The following is a 21,640-nucleotide window of genomic DNA, read 5'->3' as shown; positions in this document are numbered from 1 at the left end:
CTTTAAATACTATTTTTGATTGCCTATTCTCTCTCTCTCCGCTAATCAAGTGAGAACATATCACCACTTATTTTTTCCGAAGCCGCACGGGTGTCCCACTAGATAAAACGGGTGTCCCACTAGATAAAAATGAAAAGAAAAGCTGAGTTTGCACAATTATCAAAACACGGTAGTGCCAATATCAGTAACCACGGCATTCATCGCACTATAAAAGGTTCTGCAAAATCCAGACAAACCTTGGATTTCCCCAAATCAATGACGGTGTTGGACAGGGGCCGGTGGCAATGGGAGAGCGCAACCGCCGGCGCCATTGCCGGATTCGCCACCGTCGCTTGTCTCCATCCCCTCGACGTCGTCCGTACCAGATTCCAAGGTCTCTCTCTCTCTCTCTCTCTCTCTCTCTCGTTTTTCATGAAATTGAAAGAATGATTTTTTGATTTCTTCATTTTGGTGTTTTCTTTTCAGTTAATGATGGTCGAGTATCCAATCTTCCATTATATAAGAACACGGGACATGCTATCTTAACGATAGCGCGAACAGAGGTTGGCTTTTTCAAGCTCTCATTCTTCTTCTTTGCCGTTTTAGGGTTTTTTCTTCTTTCTGTACTTTTTTGCATTTTGAGGTTTACGTTTTGCTTTATATTAGTCTAGTTTAATTAATGTTAGTTGGATTTTATCTCGCATGTGATCATGATTTTAGGAATTGAGGATTGAGAAGTTGGAACTTGGTGATATATATATATTAAATTTTTTTCAATTTTTACTATTTTGACATTTGGAAGGTTTTTTCAGAAGAAACAGGCATTGAAAAGTACATACTATTGTTTACATGTTCTTTTTCAATCTAGGGCATATTTGCACTCTTCTTTAGGTCCTGTTTGGATTGCAAGAAAATCATTTCTTGAGAATTTTTTTTTTCCTAGGAAATTTTTTTATTTCCACAATGTAGTGGGAAATGATAAAATTTTGGGATATCATTGTAAATTAATTGTCCCAGTAAATAATGCTTGAAATGGGATTTTGAATAATAAAAAAAAATTTCCATAAAATATTTGCAATCAAACCATTCAAAAAAATAAAAATAAAAAATTCATGCAATCCAAACAGGGCCTTATGTTTTGAAACCAAGTTTTACTTAAATACATTTTTTTATTTCTTGTTTAATGAAACAAAAGATTTTTTATTTATAGTTAATCTCTGCAATACCAAACCAAGTTTATATGCACTACAATATATGTGTCTGTTAAATCTCTCAACACTTATGTCATTAAACTGTAAAAAACTTGAATTCTACTCGTCTTCGTAATATGATCTTCAAAACATACTTTTGGGTAGTGGATCAACCTAGTCTTGGAATTGCACTAGTGATTGTATTTCCAAAAATTTATTGGGCGCCACTTTTTCTATCGTCATCACTGATATCATGAACATAACATTTAAGAGGAAAAGTTATTGGAACTTCGACCCATTCAATCCCCCTCGAATGTTTCACAAAGCAAGGCACGAGCAAGGTTGCTTATGCAATGGTTTCTAAGTCTGTATTTGTGCTTATTCTAGCATTTCCCAAACTTTTATCTTAAAATTTTGTCATTTGCATATGTTTCCATACATTTCCCTGATTTTACAAGATTTCCATCGAAATTTCCACTGAAAGCGAAATGTTTGTTTTCGTGCTGACAAAAACCGAAATTTAAATCCTTGATTCACAATCATTATGACTAAAATAGCCTACAAAACTACACATTTAGCATAAAATATTTGAAGTAGGACCAATACGGGGGGGATTTTTTAATAAAAAATTTCAGGATATGAACACAGAGGATAATGATTGAGCTATATTATAGGTTCAGTTTTTCTAGGGTTTTAGAATGTGGTTCACACATGGACTGATTGGGTTTAGTAAGATCACATATTGGCTTTTGAATGCCCCCATGAATGGATGAATAAATCTAACAGGCCAGATATGAAATAACACTTTAAGACTACGTAGATGAGAAGACGTGGAGATTCTATAGTGAAGATCTAGTTGCTTGATAGTCACATATATAAAGTTATCCACAACCTCCTGATATCTCCTTAGATATTATGGTGGTTGACCAGTTTCAGTGGATAGCTTGTGATTAAACTCCATAGGTGTATATTTCCACCCCAAATTACCTATGTTTGCTAGAAGATCTAGTCTACAGTTCTTTTGTGACAAGAATAGTCCGCCTTAGGCTGACAGGAAGAATTCTAGAAACTTCTAGACATATCTAGAATAACGTAGAAGATTCTGGAATGTCCTAGAATGTTCTAGGCATCTTTAGAATTTTGTAGATAACTCTAGAATCTTCTAGAGTCTCTAGAATTATGTAGGTTATTCTAGAACCTTCTAGAACTTGGTAGAAGGGTAGAAGACTCTAGAAGTAGAGGCATGTGAATTAAATGTGTAGAAAGGGTCTAGAAAGTTCCCCCTATGCCTATAAAAGGGGGAGAACCCCTCATTTGTGAATCACCTCGGAAAGTTGTAAGCATCCTTCAACTAATAGAAGCTCTCTTTCTATACTCTAAGTGTGTTCTTTTACTCTTAGCGTTCCCCTAGTTGGGTAGAAGGCTGACTTGTGCTAAGCATTGGGGTGCTAAGTGCAAGTGCCCCACGGTTTTAGTTAACGAAATTGCTAAGTCCGTGACAAGTGGTATCAGAGCCAAGTTCACCTGGGGACGTGATAGAAGGCAAGAAGGAAGCTATGGAGAGCCACAAGACTGTTGAAGTGCCGGTTGAGGAGCAACCTAATGTTGCGGTCCTGACCAAGTCTAAGAAGGGTGACCGGTCGAAGGAGGGTTCGAAGGACCCTATGGCATCAGTGGAGGCATGGTTGGCTAGGGTGGAGCTTACTGTGGCTGATGGGAAGGATCAGCTTGAGGATTTGGACCGACGCTTTGAGGAGCTCGAGGAGGGTAACAAAGAGCTTCGTGGAGAGTTGCTCTGTTCCTTAAACTCCATCTCTGACGTGTTGAGGAAAGAGATCCAAGCCTTCCAAAACTGAGTTCTTGGTGAGCTTGAAACCATGCGTGGGGAAATAGAGGATGTGAAGGCACATTGGGCGCTATGCAAAAGGGCAGTGACTAGTGGTGTGGTCACTACGCACTCAACCCCCAAGATTGATGTACCCAAGCCTAAGGGCTACCATGGGGCAAGGAATGCAAGGGAGCTTGATAACTTTCTTTGGAGCCTGGAGCAATACTTCGAAGCCATGACCATTGATGATGAAGCTACCAAGGTAAAAACGACTCCTCTTTACCTCCACGATACTGCGGCATTGTGGTGGCGACGACGACATGCCGACATCGAGAGAGGTACGTGCTCTATCGAATGTTGGGATGATTTCAAGAAGGAAATTAAGAAGCAATTTTATCCCGAGAATGTTGAGTATGAGTCTCGTGGTAGACTTAGACGTCTATCCAATAAGGGGACTATCGGGGACTACGTGAAGGAGTTTTCAGAGCTCTTTCTTGAGATCCCGGATATGTCTGAAAAGGATTCCCTCTTTACTTTTATGGATGGACTCCAACCATGGGCTAAGAAAGAGTTACAACGTCGTGGTGTGCAAGACCTTGCGTCGGCTATGGCGGTGGCAGAATCCTTGATTGAGTTTTCTAGGAGGGGGGATTCTTCTAAACTTAAGGGACCGATCCATAAGGGGAAGGGTGGGGGAGGAGACAAAGGCAGCTACAGCCCCTAAGGAAGGTCAGACGAGGCCACCAAAGAGCAAGGGAAAATACCACCAGGACAACAAGGGTGGTGGTGACAAGCATAAGGCCCCATTGGCATGCTTCTTGTGTAGTGGGCCACATCGGGCAATGGATTGTCCAAAGAGGGGGAGACTCACTGCCATCATTCAGGCAGAGGAGGAGAAGCCAACCCAGGAGGAGACGCGCATGAGTTCTCTCCAAATCCTCACTGCAATCAAGGGCAAGGTGGAAGTCCCAAAGACTATTTCTAGGGGACTTATGTATGTAGAAGCTCACGTAGGGGAAACGTCCAGCCATGCTTTGATGGACACTGGGGCAAGCCACAACTTTGTTGCTAGGGGTGAAGCAGAGAGATTAGGTCTCAAGGTCTCCAAGGAAAATGGTTAGATCAAGGCGGTTAACTCGGAGGCTAAGCCTTTGTTTGGTGTAGCACGTGGGGTGAAGCTGCGCATCGGCGAGGGGCAAGGTGATGTTAACTTCTCGGTGGTTCCTATGGATGATCACTCTATGGTGCCGGGCATGGAGTTCATGGAGAGTGTCAAGGCACTCCCTATCCCCTTTGCTAATTCTGTGTGCATCATGGAGGAGGGAGCAACATGCATGATTCCTGCAACCAAGGGGTCTAGCAAAGGCCCTAAGATTCTATCTGCAATACAATTCTCCAAAGGTGTAAGGAAGAAAGAAGCCAATTACCATGCTACTCTGCGAGAGGTGACAACCCAAGAACTGCCTTGCATGGAAGGTATACCAAGGGAGATACAAGCTGTCCTTGAGAAAAACCTTGAGGAAAACAAGGACATGATGCCCAAGGACCTAAGAGACTACCACCTAGGCGGGAGGTGGATCACAAGATAGAGTTGGAACCGGGTGCCAAACCCCCTGCCATGGCACCTGACCGCATGGCACCCCCGGAGCTAGTGGAGCTTCAGAAGCAATTGAGGGAGTTACTTGATGCGGGATACATCCAACCCTCCAAGGCACCTTATGGGGCGCCAGTGTTGTTCCAAAAGAAGCATGATGGGTCGCGCGGTTATGCATATTTGTTAATTCATCAAGGTGACGGTGAAGAACAAGTACCTCATCCCTCTCATTGCCAATTTGTTAAATCAGCTTGGCGGAGCACAGTATTTCACTAAGCTAGACTTGAGATCGGGGTACTACCAAGTGAGGATAGCCGAAGGAGATGAGCCTAAGACCACATGCGTAATAAGGTATGGCTCTTACGAGTTCCTGGTTATGCCTTTTGGCCTCACGAATGCACCAGCCACATTCTGCACTCTCATGAACAATGGCTTCCATCCTTTCTTGGATCGATTCGTTGTTGTCTACTTAGATGACTTAGTGGTGTATAGCACCACATTAGATGAGCATGTTGAGCATTTGAAGCAAGTCTTCCAAGTGTTACGAGAAAACCAACTCTATGTGAAAAGGAGAAATGCTCATTCGCCCAAGAGGAGGTGACTTTCTTGGGGCACAAGATTGGCGATGGTAAGCTAAGGATGGATGAAGGCAAAGTGCAAGCCATACAAGAGTGGATGCCTCCCACTAAGGTCACAGAGTTACGCACTTACGCTCATTCCTTGGCTTGGTTAACTACTATAGGCGCTTCATCAAAAGCTACTCGCCAAAAGCAGCTCCATTGACAGATCTCTTGAAGAAAAACCACCCTTGGGAGTGGACGGCCGCATGCCAACGAGCCTTTGAAACATTGAAAAAGGCTGTCATGGAGGAACCTGTCCTGGCTCTTCCTGACCACACCAAGCCTTATGACGTAAACACTGATGCGTCAGACTTTGCAATAGGAGGAGTTCTAATGCAGGATGGCCATCCCATTGCATATGAGAGCCGAAAGCTCAACGACGCAGAACGGCGGTACACGTTGCAAGAGAAGGAGATGACCGCTGTTGTACATTGCTTAAGAACATGGCGACATTACTTATTGGGTTCCAAGTTCGCAGTGAAGACGGACAATGTTGCCACAAGTTACTTTCAGTCCCAGAAGAAGTGAAGTCCCAAGCAAGCACAGTGGCAGGCCTTCTTAGTAGAATTTGACTACACCCTGGAGTACAAGCCAGGGTCCCAGGGAAAGTGAACTTAGTAGCAGATGCTCTGAGTCATAAGGCCGAGCTTACTGCATTGAGTTGTCCCAATTGTCCACTACTAGATCGGGTTAAGGAAGGGTTGCAGCATGACCTGACGGCCAAGACTACCATCGATTATGCGAAAGAAGGGAAGACGCGACGGTTTTGGCTAAAGGGTGATTTGGTCTACACGAAGGGGGACAGGCTCTATGTTCCTAAGTGGGGGAATCTTAGGCGAGACTTTCTCAAAGAATGTCATGATACCAAGTGGGCTGGACATCCCGGATTGCACCAGACGCTAGCCCTTGTAGATGACATATACTATTGGCCTGGCCTATGTGAAGACTTGTCATGTGTGCCAACAAGACAAGGTCGAGCACCACTCTCTAGCAGGCTTACTTGAACCACTGCCCATACTAGAGCATCCATGGGAGAGCATCTCTATGGACTTCATCACTAAACTGCCAAAGTCAGAGGGTTGTAGTAGTATCATGATAGTGGTTGACAGATTCTCCAAGTATGGTGTGTTCATACCGGCTCCAACAGAGTGCACAGCAGAAAAAGCGGCTAAGCTATTCCTAAAGCACGTGGTGAAGTATTGGGGAGTTTCTAAATCCATCATCAGCGATCGAGACTCACGCTTCACTGGCCGATTCTGGACAGAACTCTTCAAACTCATGGGAACAGATCATAAATTCTCTACCAGCTACCACCCCCAAACAGATGGGCAAACAGAGCGGGTGAATGCATTGCTGGAGATGTATTTGAGGCACTATGTGGGAGAAAACCAACGGGATTGGGCCAAGTTGTTGGATGTTGCCCAATTCTCCTATAACTTGCAGCAAAGCGAGTCAACAGGCCACAGGCCACAGTCCGTTCGAGCTTGCCACATGACAACAACCTCTAACGCCACAAGTGGTTGCTACGGGTTACGCGGGAAGGAGCCCAACTGCTTATAAAATGGGCAAGGGGTGGCTTGAACAAGCAGACATCGCACGACCCTACTTAGAGAAGGCATCTAAGAAAATGAAGAAGTGGACTGACAAGAAAAGGCGTGTGGTGGAATACCAAGTGGGTGACCATGTCTTAGTAAAGCTTTTAGCACACCAAAGGTCACAACAGAATCGGCACAAGGGGTTGGCAAGGAGATACGAAGGTCCTTATCAGATAACTAAGCGCATAGGCAAAGCCACTTACCAACTCCAATTGCCGCCTGAGCTAAAGATTCACCTGGTCTTTCATGTTAGTCTTTTAAAACCCTATCATGTCGATGGGGAAGATCCAAGCCGGGGTGAGTCTAGGAGTTTCCCAACAGCCATAGTGGCCTCATATGACAAAGAGGTAGACTACATCCTTGCTGATCGGGAGGTACGAAGATCTGGCATTGCAAAATACAAAGAGTACTTGGTGAAGTGGAAGAACTTACCTGACAGCGAGGCAAGTTGGGAACCTGAGAACGCGTTACAACAGTTCAAGAATGCGATCGGGAGGTTCAAGGAAGAACGGATGACGAGGGCGTCGCCAGATTAAGTGGGGGAGAATTGTCACAGGAAGAATTCTAGAAACTTCTAGACATATCTAGAATAACGTAGAAGATTCCGGAATGTCCTAGAATGTTCTAGGCATCTCTAGAATTTTGTAGATAACTCTAGAATCTTCTAGACTCTCTAGAATTATGTAGGTTATTCTAGAACCTTCTAGAACTTGGTAGACGGGTAGAAGAGTCTAGAAGTAGAGGCATGTGAATAATTTAGAGGAGGATGTACTTGGAATATTCTTAGAATACTCTAGAAGAAGAAATGTGTAGAAAGGGGTCTAGAAAGTTCCCCTTATGCCTATAAAGGTTGAGAACCCCTCATTTGTGAATCACCTCGGAAAGTTGTGAGGTTCCTTCAATTAATTGAAGCTCTCTTTCTATACTCTAAATGTGTTCTTTTACTCTTAGCGTTCCCCAAGTTGGGTAGAAGGCTGACTTGTGCTAAGCATTGGGGTGCTAAGTGCAACTGCCGCACGGTTTTAGTTAACGAAACTGCTAAGCCCGTGACAGCTGGCAACCCTAATCTCTAGAAAATATCTCAAATGAACCGGTCTTTGATCTTAAAGACCTTTTGTTGGAACTGCACTGTTGGATTCTTGCCTAATCATCTCCCGTAAGAATGATATCATCCATATATAAAATCAAAACAGTAGTTCCTTCTAGCCTTTGTTTTACAAAATATGGTCAACACAACTTCTTTTAAGCCCAATTTGTAACATAGTACTATTGAACTAAAGAAACCATGCCCTGATTGACTGCTTTGCACCATAGGTTAACTTTTTGTTCCTGCATACACTCTGTTCTATCCTTTGAGTAACAAAATCAGGTGCTTGAGTCATATAATCTTGCAAATCTACATAGAGGTATGCATTCTTAACATCAAGCTAATACAAAGGCCATATTAGATTAGTTGCGATGGAGATCATAACTCTCACAGAGTTCGTTGTTGTTATTGGGGCAAATATTTCTGTATAATTCACTCCATACACCTAAGTATATTCTTTAGCAACCCAAATGAGCTTTTTTCCTTTCAATTTCCTCATTGGGTTTACTTTACTTTATGTAGATCCATCGGCAACCGACAAACGCTTTACCTTTCGGTAATGTGACTAAGTCCGAAGTATGATTCTTCTCTAAGGCTTGCATCTCATCTTCCATAGCTTTCCTCCATTTTGGATGTGCCATAACTTCTTCTAGTCTCTTAGGTACACTATAAGAAGAAACAACTGCCACAAATCCTCTATAGAAGGGAGATAAACAGTCATAGGAAACAAAATAGTTTATATAATGAGCTGTGCAAGTTCTCTTTAAATCAGGATCATTAGAGGAAGAAACAATAGGAAGTACAGGGATTGTAGGAGCCAAAGAAGGAGATATAGTTGGGAAAGAGTCAGATTGCGGTGGATCATAAATCTATTGGTGTGCACTTCCCCCTTTTTCTTTCGTATGTGATGATTCTCGTACCTTACTTTTCTGGTAAGTCTCTTTTTTTGGACGAAGATGGGAGATGACTCTCCTCGATGATAGGGGCAGGAAGAACAATTTTCTCTTCTCGTTTATGCTACTCGTGAGGAGACTTAGGGAGATCCTCCCTCACTTAAAAATTATGGTACATCCTCAAAGAATGAAACATCCATGGAGACACTATTTTCCGTTGGTGGGTTCAACGCACTTATTTCCTTTTTGAGATCGACAATACCCAAAAAAGACACATTAATAGAACAACTAGAGAACTTATCTCTAGATGGACACTAGTTCTGAACAAAACAAACACACATGAAAATACGTAGAGTAAATATTGATGGTGAGCAAACAGATTCCAAACATTCAACAAGGGATTTATTATTCAACATAAAATATGTTAAACAATTTACTTAACAACATACAATTAATATAGCATCACACCAAAGCCGTTAGGAACTTGCATTTTAGTGAGGAGGGCTCGAACAACTTCCTAGAAGTGACAATGCCTTCTTTCTGTGACACCATTTTGCTAGGTGGGGATTGTGAGGACCAGAGGATTTAAATTCGATTCCATTACTTTGCAAATAACTTTGGAGATCATGTGAGAGGAATTCCCCTCCATTGTCAGAATGAGTTTTTTGATCTTGCATCTATTTATGAAAGTTTTGATGAGGTTTATTACCTCTGAGTGATCCTCATTAAATAGACCCAACTCATTTGAGTGGACATCATCAATCAATGAAACCTAATATCTGAAGCCAGAATAAGATACAATGGGAGGAGGGTCCCCAAACATCTGAATTTATTACTTAAAATGGAAATGAACACCTATTACTTAAACTATTTGGATAACTAGAACGATAATGTCTAGCAAGTTCACATGTTTCACATTTCACACTTAAAATTATCACAATCCACTGAACTAAGATAGAGAAATTATAACTTAAGACTCGAAACTAACAGATGCCGGTTCGACAATGCCATCTATGGAAATTATCCTTATTCTTTATCAGCAACACAACATAGGTGATCTAGGAGGTACAATCCGCCAAATTCACACCCTCCACTAATCGTCTTCTTTGTGTGTAGGTCCTGTAATACACAACCAGAACGAATGAAGGTTATGCTACAATTCAAGCCTTTTTTTTTATTGATAACTCAGCAATTCAACTTTTAGTTAAGGAACTAAAAGAACGAATATTTTTAGACAGAGTTGGAACATGAATAACAAAATTAAGGGCTAATGATGATGAAATAGGAATGTTTCCTTTATTCGAAAAACCTTAATAGGGGTTTCATCAGCTAATCTAACATTATTAACAGATTCCAAGAATTCTAGAGATGTAAAAAGATGAGACATACTACTCATATTATCACTTGTCCTAGAGGCAGTCACTCAGGGGATCTGACAAGAAGTATGAGTGGCACGGAAGGCGGTCGAAGTATCTGAATGTCAAAGAGAAGCTGAATGAGTAGATGACATGCCATGGAGGCGCCGCATCTATCGGACCATAGAATAATACTCAAACTGGAAAATCTGGATCATATCAAGGTCAGTATGACTTCTGAGGAGAATCTATACCCCAGTAAACTATTTCATAACTTACTTGACCATTGCAAAAATTGGTGTCATTTAACTGGATACTCGTAGTTTGCTACCCCGGACTTGTAATGCTTGTCTGGGAAGCCTCTTGGGACATTAGAGGACTATTCCTTAGCCCTTGGTGGTCACACTATATTGGTGTTTCAAAATGATGCAAGCTAAAACTCAGCCAGGGATAATTTGAGTTGCCTTGACTCGGGGCTGAGTACTCGCTTGATAGAGCCAATTCAAGCGAGTCCTGGACGTGCTGTTGTTTTAAGGAGACGACAAACAAAAATAGGGTTGGAAATATTGCGAAAGAAGTAGGTGATTTGGCCTGTCAGAAGCTGACACTTTTCTAAAAGTTGTTACAGTTGGAGATGACAAACCAAATAGGGGTGGAAATATTGGGAATAGGGCTGCAAACAAGCCGAGCCGAGCCGAGCCGAACATTTGGTTGTTCGTGCTCGGCTCGCTAAGTTTGAGGCTCGACTCGTGACGAGCTTTTTTTTTTGGGCTCGTGTTCGGCTCGCCAAAATTTCACAAAGCTCGAGCTCGGCTCGGCTCGTTTAGTAAACGAATGAGCCCGAGCCGAGCTTTTAATGAGCCGAGCCTTAAAATCAAATAAATACCATCAGTTCTCATTATCTAAAACAAACAGGGCCTGTGACTGAAATACCCCTATTTCAGGCTCAACGGCTGAAAGGGTTTGATTCTCTTCATGGATTTGGGCAAAACAACCCTAAGTGAAGCCATTGAGTAAAGAAAAAAAAAATCCGTTGAGGAGAGAGTGAGAAAACGGCTGAAAGGGTTTGATTCTCTTCATGGATTTGAGAAAAACAACCCTAAGTGAAGCAATTGAGTAAAGAAAAAAAATCTGTTGAGAAAAGAGGGAGAAAAATACCTGCAAAGGAGAGGAACCCTAGCTTGCTTTGATGGAGAAGACCTCTGAATCTCTTTTGCTTTTGCTTTGATGGAGAAGAAGAGGGTTGCTTATCTGAGAAGATAAGTCTGCAGAAACGTCCTTTCCTGTCGTATCAATTGAGAAGTGCGATGGAATTTTTAATTTCCAAGAGGGAAAATAGAAGGGCTCGACTGGGATTTTGAAAGAGCTAAAAGTAAGTCTCCTTTCCAGCGGGACCCACTTAATGAACCAATAGGGAGTTAATGTAGAGCCATGCACAGATAAGCTGCACATACTCGATTTCCTCTCTCTCTCTCTCTCTCTCTCTCTCTCTCTCTCTATATATATATATATATATATATATATATATATATATATATATATATATATATATATAACGAACATAATCCAAGCTTTAAAGCTCGGCTCGGCTTTATGAACCGAGCCTAAAAAGTTCACGAGCTTGTTTGATCCGAACTATACAAAGCTCAAGTTCGGCTCGTTTATTTGACGAGCCTAATTTTTGACCTCCATGCCCCTGATCCCTTCCCCCGGGGTAGATCCCTACAAATCCAATCACCCTAGCCTCTTTCGTACTTTTGCCCGATGATGTTTCTCCATAAAGCTTCCTTCTCCACTCCGAACCTCCATAGCCACTTACCCAATAGTGATTTGTTGCGTAGTCTTTATTCCAATTCTAAGGCTGTATCATCACCCCCACCCCCACCCCCCCCCCACCCCCGTCTTTTTTTTTGCCTTGCATACCGTTTTCCACTTTAGTAGGCGCTTGAATTTCTTCCCATCCTCCGGTCCTTCCCATAGGAAATCCCTTGGTAGTTGCTTTATACGCTTCACCACCAACGCTGGAATTTTGAACATGGACATGAAATAAACAAGGCCGCCTTGATCAGTGTTATCCTCCCCCCAAAAGATAGGTACTTCTTCCATGATGCCAATTTCCTTTCAACCCACTCAATGATTGGGTCCCATTGCAACTTGGTTGGTATCCCAAATCTCAGTGGAATTCCAAGGTAAGTAATAGGAAGTTTTGAAGCCGTACACCCCAGCCAATCGGCATAAGCATCGAACAGATGGTCATCGACATTAACCCCAACGATCGTTATATAAATTTATTCTAAGTCCCGTAGTTATTTCAAACCATCTGAAAAGGAACTTTAAGTGGACCATCTGTGATTCGCCTCCTTGAAAGAAGACCAACGTATTGTCGGTAAACTGTAGGTGAGTAACATGTGTTGAATTAACCGAGACTTTAAGTCCCGATAGGAATCCCTTCTCTTCCGCCTTGATGAAGAGGGCACTCAGAGCTTCCACCATAGTAATAAAGACGTAGGGTGATAATGGGTCACCTTGGCGTAGTCCCCTAGAAGAACCGAAGAATCCTTCGGGTGAACCATTTATAAGTATTGAGAAAGATGCGCTAGAGATACACGCTCTCATCCATCCACGCCATTGGTCACCAAGCCCCATTTGGCCGAGAATATCGTACGCCTTCTCCAAGTCCGCTTTAACAATCATCCCACTCTGACCATCGCGCTTAAGGGTGTCAAGAATCTCGTTCGTAATCAATATTCCATCAAGAATCTGTCTTTCGTTCACAAATGCCCGATGGAATTTTGAAATCACCTCCCCAATGATTTCTCGAAGTCTTCTGGCAAGTATTTTGGCAAGTAGCTTATACATTCCATGCACAAGACTTATTGGCCTAAAGTCTTTGATTTCAACAGCACCCTCCTTCAGTAAAAGAGTGATAAAGGTGGAATTGACTGCTCTGTTAAGATTTCCCTATAATGGAATTCATGAAGGAGAGGACATCATCTTTTATAGTCTCCCAGTGACTGTGATAAAAGGACATTGGGAACCCGTCCGGACCGGGAGGCTTTTCCTTTTCAAAAGACGAAAGAGCGGCTTCAACTTCCTCAGTTGTGAAAGGGCGTTCATGCCATACCTTACGATCATGCGATATCCTCTTAAACTGTAACCCTTCCAGTCTCGGCCCCCACCAACGCTTTGATGCGTAAAGCTTCTTGTAGTAGTCACCTATAAATTCCCGAATCACGATTTTTTCCTCCACTAGTTCGTCATCCACCATAAGGCTTTTTTATAGCGTTTATCCTGCGTCTTGAATTTGTTGCTATACGATGAAAAAACTTTGTATTTCCATTACCTTCCTCGAGCCACGTAGCTCGGGATTTTCGCCTCCAGCTGATCTCCTCTCTCCGCAAGATTTCCTCATACTCAGCTTTTATTTCCACCCCCCTCTGCTGTTCGTTGTCCCCCAGATTTGCTGCTACTTCCCTTTCCTCCAATTGCCCTAATTCCGTGATGATTTCCTCCTTTCGAAAACCCTTAGTACTCATCCTGTTTTGCCCATTCCTTGATCTCGTTTTTCAAATTTTGCAGCTTTTTACATAAGATATATCCTTTTCACCCGTCAACAGAAACATCATTCCACCAATTCAGAATCTTCGAATTGAACTCCTTCAATTCGCATAAGACCGCATCCACCCGGAATGGTCTAGGTCCTCCCGAGGAGACCGATAGTTCCATGAGTACTGGGTTGGGGTCGGAAGTAGGCTTCGGCAATGCCCTCTGGCTAATTCGTGGGAGCATTTACTCCCATTCCTTCGATATAAGAATCCGAATCAATCTACTTAGAACCAGGTTCTCTTGATTATTAGACCACGTCCCACGTAAACTTTGCCCCCCTCAAGAGGGAGATCAATCATTTCACAATCTTGGATGAGAGTTGATAATCTATGCATACTGGTGGTGATTCGCCCTCCACCATTTTTCTCTCGTGGAAATTGTATCGTATTGAAATCCCCTCCGAGAATCCATGGACCCTGCCATTGGTTCCGAATACAGGCTAGATCCGGTGATAGATACCTCCTTGGAAGAGTCCTTGACGGACCGTAGACCACCGTCAGCATCCATAGCATATTGGTCGTAACCGTCTTGAATTTAATTGAGACCGAGTCTTCCATGTCGAAGGTCCCAACCATCTCATACAAATTGTCTTTCCAAATAACAATGATACCCCCGGCAGTACCTATGGCTTCTTTTGAAACCCAACGCCTATTCAATATATCCCAAATATCATTTATACAATTTTCCGATACCGCCGACATTTTTGTCTCTATCACAGCCATTATATCAAGCTTACGGCCATTGCATAGTTCTTTTACGACCAATTTCTTCCTCTCAGACCCCAACCCTCTTATATTCCAGAATACAATCTTTATTTCTAACACACTGATATCCGCTACAATCACCCTAAATCTGTATGAGCTTATGATGAGGTTATGAAGTTCTTTTACCTAAATCTTTATTAATATCCCTGTTTGTCAAGAGTGATGATTAATTGACTGACATTCTAGCTGAAGCTCTTGGAGGGACAAGTTCCAGGAGATATTTGTTGACAAGCTGTGGATGGTTTACTTACATGGTTTTGCTTGAGGAGTAGTGCCACATAGCATTGGTTTGTGTTGGTGTTGTATAACGTGGCCAAACATTTTTCACTCAAGGATATGCCTGTCTTTTCATCTTCATTTTGTGCAACTTGTAGAACTAACATTATGCATTATAAATCATCACTTTATGGCTTCTCAATCTCGTGGGTGCTCGAATTTCTTCTGAGTCACAGCTATTAAGGTCTATGTATGCCTTATCTGACAATCTGTACATAACTTCTCCTAACCATTGTAATTAAATTGAATTGTATCAGTCAAATATGTGCATACCCTTCTTCGCTTTAGAGGGGGCACTGGGTGAAGCTCAACACAGCATGACAAGTCTTGTGACAACTTTTCCTTCAAGCTCAATTTGTTCCAAGCACATTGTATTTGTTTTGTAAAGAAAAGGATCTTACTTTCATTAAAGACCTAGAAATACAATTCTTCAATTTAGAATAACTCGAAATTTTTTACCATGTACTACAGCATCCGTTGTTGTATTCTGTAGTTTACCATGCTTATGTATAGTGTTTTTCTTTTATGTAATTCACTTGTGTAGGTTGCAACATGACATAATTGCATGCAAGGACTAATGGTGCTAGTGTATGTTTGCAGGGTCTAAGAGGGCTTTATGCAGGTTTCTATCCTGCAGTTCTGGGTTCAACTATTTCTTGGGGGTTATATTTCTTCTTGTAAGTCTTGCGAGATATCCTTTCTGATATATTTGTTTCATAATATAGTTGCTGGTTTTTACTTAGATGAATAGCTGAGCCTGACTATCAACTTAAGGATGATGGACTCATTAATTCCATGCAGTGTTTTCAGAGGTGTAATAGGCGACGTGTGAGGTGCAAGCCTCATGCATTTCATGACTTTTAAATAAAAATAAAGAAAAATATAAGGAAATACCAAATTTTTTTAGAAAGTACAGAAAAAATATACTTAATTTAGAACAAAATATCATCATCCAACCCTCAATACACTAATAACATAAAGGATCTATCATTACCAAGTTATCAACCAAATAATGCGATATAGACAGAGAATAGATTTATTTACAAGTTTATAGTACCTTCCTCAATTTTCCTGGTAAAAAATATAAATGCACAATGTCATAACCCATCAAATATAATGACCTATGTCGCCCTCTCAATGTCAACATCAAAATCACTCCAGCAGCCATAAATATTTGTGAAAATAACTTTGAATGAATTTATAATGAAAAAACCCCAATAAATTAGGGATTTTAACTCACCAAGTGAAGGTATGCATAATCACAAAGTAATCCACCACCATTAGCTTCGTTTTTAAACCCACTAAAAGCGACAATTTTTTTTTTCTTTAAACGGTTTGTGAGAAATCATAAAAACAAGATGTGGGGAAAAAATACCCCAAAACTCCCAAACTATCTGAACTCTCTAGAAAACCATTCTTAGATTTAAAATGAGTCTTATTAGAACACACTTAACCTAACATTATCATTAGTAGGTGTTTAGGAGAAGAAAAGACATTAAACAGTGAAAAAAAATGAAATTTTGGGGGGTTTGGGTCATCAAATTGTCAATTTTTTTGTCATAGGCTTAAAAGGCGTAGGAGGCGTATGCCTCAAGTGAACGGTGTACACCTTTTATGCCTTTGATTGCCTTTCCTCTCCCAGGCTTATGCCTTCTCCTAAACAGCTTGAGGTGTTTTTAATGCCTCACCTTGAGGCACTCCTGACGGCGTACACCTGTGGCGCCTTTGAAAACAATGATTCCAACTCATTAGAAATAGAAGTTGGTTAAAACATTTGTTTCATCCTACACTCTGTAATTGTTTTAGCATTTGTCCTCTTCTAAGTTCCAAGGTATTTTGGTCTTCCATTTCTTTTTGTTAATGTATATTGCTATTTAGTGTTGCTTGTCTTTTTAATCATGTAAGCCCAAGGGTTCCCATGGGTTCAATCATTCACCTTACCTTCTTGTTTCGATGCTAGCAAACCTAAATTGATTAGCATTAATGGACTAATGTGTTGCCTTGAGATGTTGTGCTCTATACAAGAATATTGCTATTTAGTGTTGCTTGTCTTTTTAATCATGTAAGCCCAAGGGTTCCCATGGGTTCAATCATTCACCTTACCTTCTTGTTTCGATGCTAGCAAACCCAAATTGATTAGCATTAATGGACTAATGTGTTGCCTTGAGATGTTGTGCTCTATACAAGAATTTGATGTCATATCGCCATTACACAACTCAACACAATACATGGCTTGCGGATCCACACACACAACGATTAAAGAGCTTGCACTCACAGTGAAGACATCATCATTTGGAGGATGTTCAAGTCAAGAAGCCCGAGATAAAGTTCCCACAAGTTGCCTATTAAGTGTTAAGCAAGGTTTTAAATCTCGGTTTCGGTTTCGGTTTCGGTCATCACCGAAACCGAAACGTACGAAATTTCGGACGAAATCTTATAAAAATTTCGGTGAAATCAGAAATTTCCGAAACGTTTCACCGAAATTCCGGAAATATCACCGAAAACGTTTCGGCGAAGTTTGGTACTTTTCCGACTCACTGTGAATTTCGTTTCGTTTTCCACCTCGTTTCGGCCGAAATTTAAAACCATGGCGTTAAGTAGAAGCTTGGAGATGAACTAGCCATTGGTGACACCTCATGTACATTTCAACATGCATTGAAGATTGGAGGAAGTCACAAGAGCCAAATCAAGTTCAAGAAGTTCGCTCACAAGTGAAGAAGTCCAAGAAAGTGCCAAGAAGGCAAGACATTCTTAGAAGACTTGGTATACACTTTTAGAATGTATTTTGGAGTCATCTTGATTTTATGTTAAATGCACTTTCAATAGGTTTTCAAATGATTTTCATACTTAACTTTTATATATTTGGAAACCATCAACACACCCAAAAATGTGTTTGAAAACCTTGGACTAAAGCCTAAAGACCATGGCCCAAAGCCCCTGAATTTTAAATGTTAAAAAGGAATTTCAAACAGGGCCGGTCGACCGGGGTGTTCCAGGTGACCGCGGAAGCAGTGCTGGAAATCCAGCACTTGCATTTCAAACGCGGGCCCAGGCGACAACGGAAATGGTTCTGTTGAAGCAGAATCATTCCGACATGGTTTGGGGCGGGCGACCTTCATGGGTCGGTTGACTGCAGATAGTGTTTTGAGCGGAAATTTAAATCAAACAGATTGCCCTCGTCGGGCGACCGCCATGGGCTAGTCGACCCTGACGGTTTGAAATTTGAAATTAAAAAAACAGAGCCCGTTAAGGGCGGGCGACCGCCGTACCTTGGTCGACCGCCACGGCCTTGAAAATTAGCTGTTGTTTGACTTTTTCAACCCAGATTTTTACAGTTTTACCCCCAAACGGTCATATTTCTTCAAGGGCTATATATACACTATCAAAACCTTTGTAATTAAGCTTTTGAACATTTTGAAAGATTAAATCTCATCCTATTGAGCTAAAACTTTCATATCAAAAGTTTAACCTCTTTGAACTTGTATTTTTACATTCTATCAAGAGGATCTCCATTAGGCTTTTACATTTTTTTATCTTTGGAGAGTTTGTGAGCTACATTGTTTGTAATCCGCCTATCAAGAGGCAAAGAGAGAGTTCTTATTTTTAGTTCTTCATTGTATTGAGGGTCTTGGATTCGGCTCGGTAACAAAGGTGAATCCAGTGTAAGAGGGAGCATGGAAGCAGGATTCTTCCTTGGGAGCCTTCGATTCTCGCTTTCGATTCCTGTTTCGATTCCCGCTCTGGCAACCTTGAGTAGGATTTTTCCCTGGGAGCCTTCGATTCCCGCTCTGGCCACCTTGAGAGGGAGTGTCCCCTTGCAAGGCTTCGTGCAGAAAGGGTTTGTCCCCTTTGGAGATTGGAGAAGGTGCTTGTACGGCTTGGAGATTCGCCATTGAAAAATCTCATCTTTTAGTGGAGTTCCCAAGGAGGTAAACTTGGAAGAGTGGAGTAGGTCTTGTGATAGACCGAACCACTATTAATCTTGTGCCTTGTGGTTGCTTCTACTTCTCCTTCCCTTTGCACATTGGTGATTGGTAAACTCTAACCCTAATTTTTGTTTATGTTTCATTGAACAAGGGTTAGTAAATGTAAATGATTGTTATATATAAACCCTAGCTTTACTATCTTATTATTTGAACAAGGGTTTGATTTAATCAACTTAAAAATTGGCAAATTGATTTTAATCTTCCAACTAATTAAGCCAAGATTTTTAATTAGCCAATTCACCCCCCCTCTTGGGTTGTCACACTTGCATTTCAAATCTTTCTTCTTGATAGACACAATCTCTATCTATATTTGTGCACATGATATATGTAAATCATGCCATTGTTTATTGAGAGAAGCATATGGCATGCATTCTTATGGAACAGTGAAGAAACAAAAAGAGGTTATGTAACACCTTAACCCATGCTCTCCCTCATGCACACACACTTGTTATTTTTAATTCTTTGAATGGAGTGTCATTAACAATAGTGATGTTATATTTAGTTCTTTGAAAATCGAGTGTCGTTATCAATATATAAGCTATAGTTAGTTCCTGAAAAGGGGTGTCATTACTAAGATTTAAGTTGTGTTTACATTCTTGAAAGAAGTGTCTTTATAAAAAATAACGAGCCTTTCAAATCTTTTTTAAAAAGTCAATTATTTATTTGGTTGCTTTAAATATCCTAGATTTTTATCACGATGAGTAGTCAGTTAGTTAGGAAAGAGATTCTCTTATGGATTGTTACGTCATACATTTTGGATAAAAGCCTTAGTTACTAAGAGTTATCTTGTTTGTTAAAATAGTTAGCAATTAAGGGTGTGCTAGTATTTTATTGGTTGAAATAGATAGCAAGTGGGTGGACGAATCATACATGGACTTTTAGTTGTGAAAAGTAGATTTTTATTGAACTCAAATTGGAATAGGTAAAGAGTCCTAAGCTAAATAGGAAACTGTCATCCCTTATATAAATATAAAATAAGGCTTTCTTTTACCTTTTATACTCGACAGTAGAGGGAAAAAAGAAGAAAAAAAGCGATTACAGTAGAGAGAGGAAGAAAAAGGGGAGTTTCTTCCAGAATATTCTTCCAGGTACTTTTCTTCTTCTTCCTTATTTATTTTGACTATTGTTTTAAGGTTTAAATCTAATTTGAACATAGGGTTTTCTTTTGTGTAAATCGCATGTTAGTTTGTAAGGTTTTTCTTAGGTTTCTTGTTTGTTCCCGTCACCGCCATTGTCACTCCGTTGAACGGCTGGATCCTTTTCTGTTGCCGGCTTGTCGACGTGGTGAGATCTCGGCTGGCGGCGATCCGAACCATGGCCGTGGTTCATATATATTGCACTGTAAAGAAATCTTGTTGTAACCCAAAAACTATTTTCCAAATAGGTTTTAAAGGCAACTGGTGTTGAAAGAGAAGAATGACAGTAGCCGTAACTATGTGAAACTTTTGGAATTTATTTTTTCTACAGAACAATGGTAGTAGCTGTAATTTTATTAAGCTTTGTGAATGGCACTAGCCGTAAGTTCGAATAACTAATGTGACATTGCTTTTACGGAGGAACTTTGTAATCATTACTTTTTATATCATAAACTTTATGAAAAAAATTACCTTTCCATGGCAAACTTTGTGGGTATTACTTTTTATATGATAGCTTTTGTGAAAATTACTTTTTACAAGTGGCCTTTGTGAAAATTACTTTCTACCTAGTAACTTTATTAGAATTATTTTTACATAGTAGCTTTGTTGAATAGTGTATTGCAATTTTGACAGTGACACTATCGGTATCATGTTTTACCTATACACTAACTCTATGAATATTAAGTCCTACACAGTAATTTTACATACCCAAGAGTGAGCTTAAACGGGAAATTATAGTCATGGCGATATTTTTTTTGGTAAATGGAATTTTTGTTGTAATGGGCTTGGATTTAGAATTTGGACCTAGAATCGCCCGGTTGATTGACCATTGAGGGGGGTTAGTCGACCGAGCCAGGAGTGTTGTCCAAGGATATTTTAATCCAATTTATTCTCATGAACACTCTCTTGTATTCAGAATTAACCATTTTAATTGTATTTTAATGACCCGAACCTTATTTGACAGGGTATTCGATTCCGATCTTCGAGGGATTGGATAGAGGACTTTCTTAAAAGAATTATTTGGACTTTGTTTAGGCATCGAAGAAGGTAAGTGGTTATACTTCTTACTTAGTTGTTTTCCCTAAATTATTCCAAGAACTATTATTTAAATGAATTGTTGGACAATTGTAAATTGGTTTCGAAATGATTCCTTCTTTAAAAAAATTTGTCTTTATGATAATTGAAAAATATTTCCAAAGAGAAATTCTATTGAAATTGTAGTACTCCCATGTTTTAAATGATAAGAGACCAATATGCAATATTGTAAAAATATGTGGATTGGGATTACTCGTATTATTATTTGATTTCTAAAAGTGTATAGTATATCGAATAGTGTTTATTTCAATATTTTGTTCTATGGATTTTCAGTTGGAGTACATAAGATCCTGCAGTGGGGGTTAATCGCTGACACATGATCATGTTTTATTGATTATATGGAACTCTAAAGTGAAAGTGAATTGTGCTTGCCCAAAAGTGGTGACTTAGTGTAATCGTAGTTCCAATTATTGTAGATTCCAAGTTCTTTTCAGAATGTAGATAGTAGTGTTTAACCTATATATGATTAATATTTCAACGGTTAACTTGTTTTCTTAACTTGAGCGCAATATTTTAACTGCTTTTGTTGGTTATCAAACGTGCATAGTTTCCCAAGTGATTGAACTATTTGGTTTTGTAGATTTCTCAGAGATTGCATATTTCTTCTTAAATTGTGACATGATTTACCCATCGATC

The 21,640-nt window shown here is 40.4% G+C and overlaps 1 protein-coding gene across 6 annotated transcripts in view; it reads left to right on the top strand.

Moving 5' to 3' along the window:
* The first annotated feature begins 200 nt into the window (after window positions 1-200).
* Window positions 201-21,640, top strand: part of FOLT1 (folate transporter 1) — a 91,150-nt gene continuing 69,710 nt past the window's right edge. For 2 of the 6 annotated variants that reach the window (XM_077391890.1, XM_077391889.1), the window contains exons 1-3: window positions 201-373; window positions 466-542; window positions 15,388-15,464. In XM_077391890.1, coding sequence (XP_077248005.1) covers window positions 256-373; window positions 466-542; window positions 15,388-15,464 — 272 coding nt within the window. In that variant the 5' untranslated portion in view covers window positions 201-255. Of the gene's footprint in view, window positions 374-465; window positions 543-15,387; window positions 15,465-19,780; window positions 19,862-20,873; window positions 20,957-21,640 lie in introns of those variants that run through there. The other 4 variants (XM_077391888.1, XM_077391884.1, XM_077391886.1 and 1 more) reach the window with 4 other exon arrangements.

The sequence above is a fragment of the Tasmannia lanceolata genome, unplaced genomic scaffold (assembly GCF_043159265.1).
Source record: "Tasmannia lanceolata isolate RefF3 unplaced genomic scaffold, GAP_Taslan_0.1 ptg000012l, whole genome shotgun sequence".
In the NCBI taxonomy this organism is placed as follows: domain Eukaryota; kingdom Viridiplantae; phylum Streptophyta; class Magnoliopsida; order Canellales; family Winteraceae; genus Tasmannia; species Tasmannia lanceolata.
Note: the sequence above shows the minus strand (reverse complement) of the source record. Positions and strands in the feature narration are given on the sequence as shown.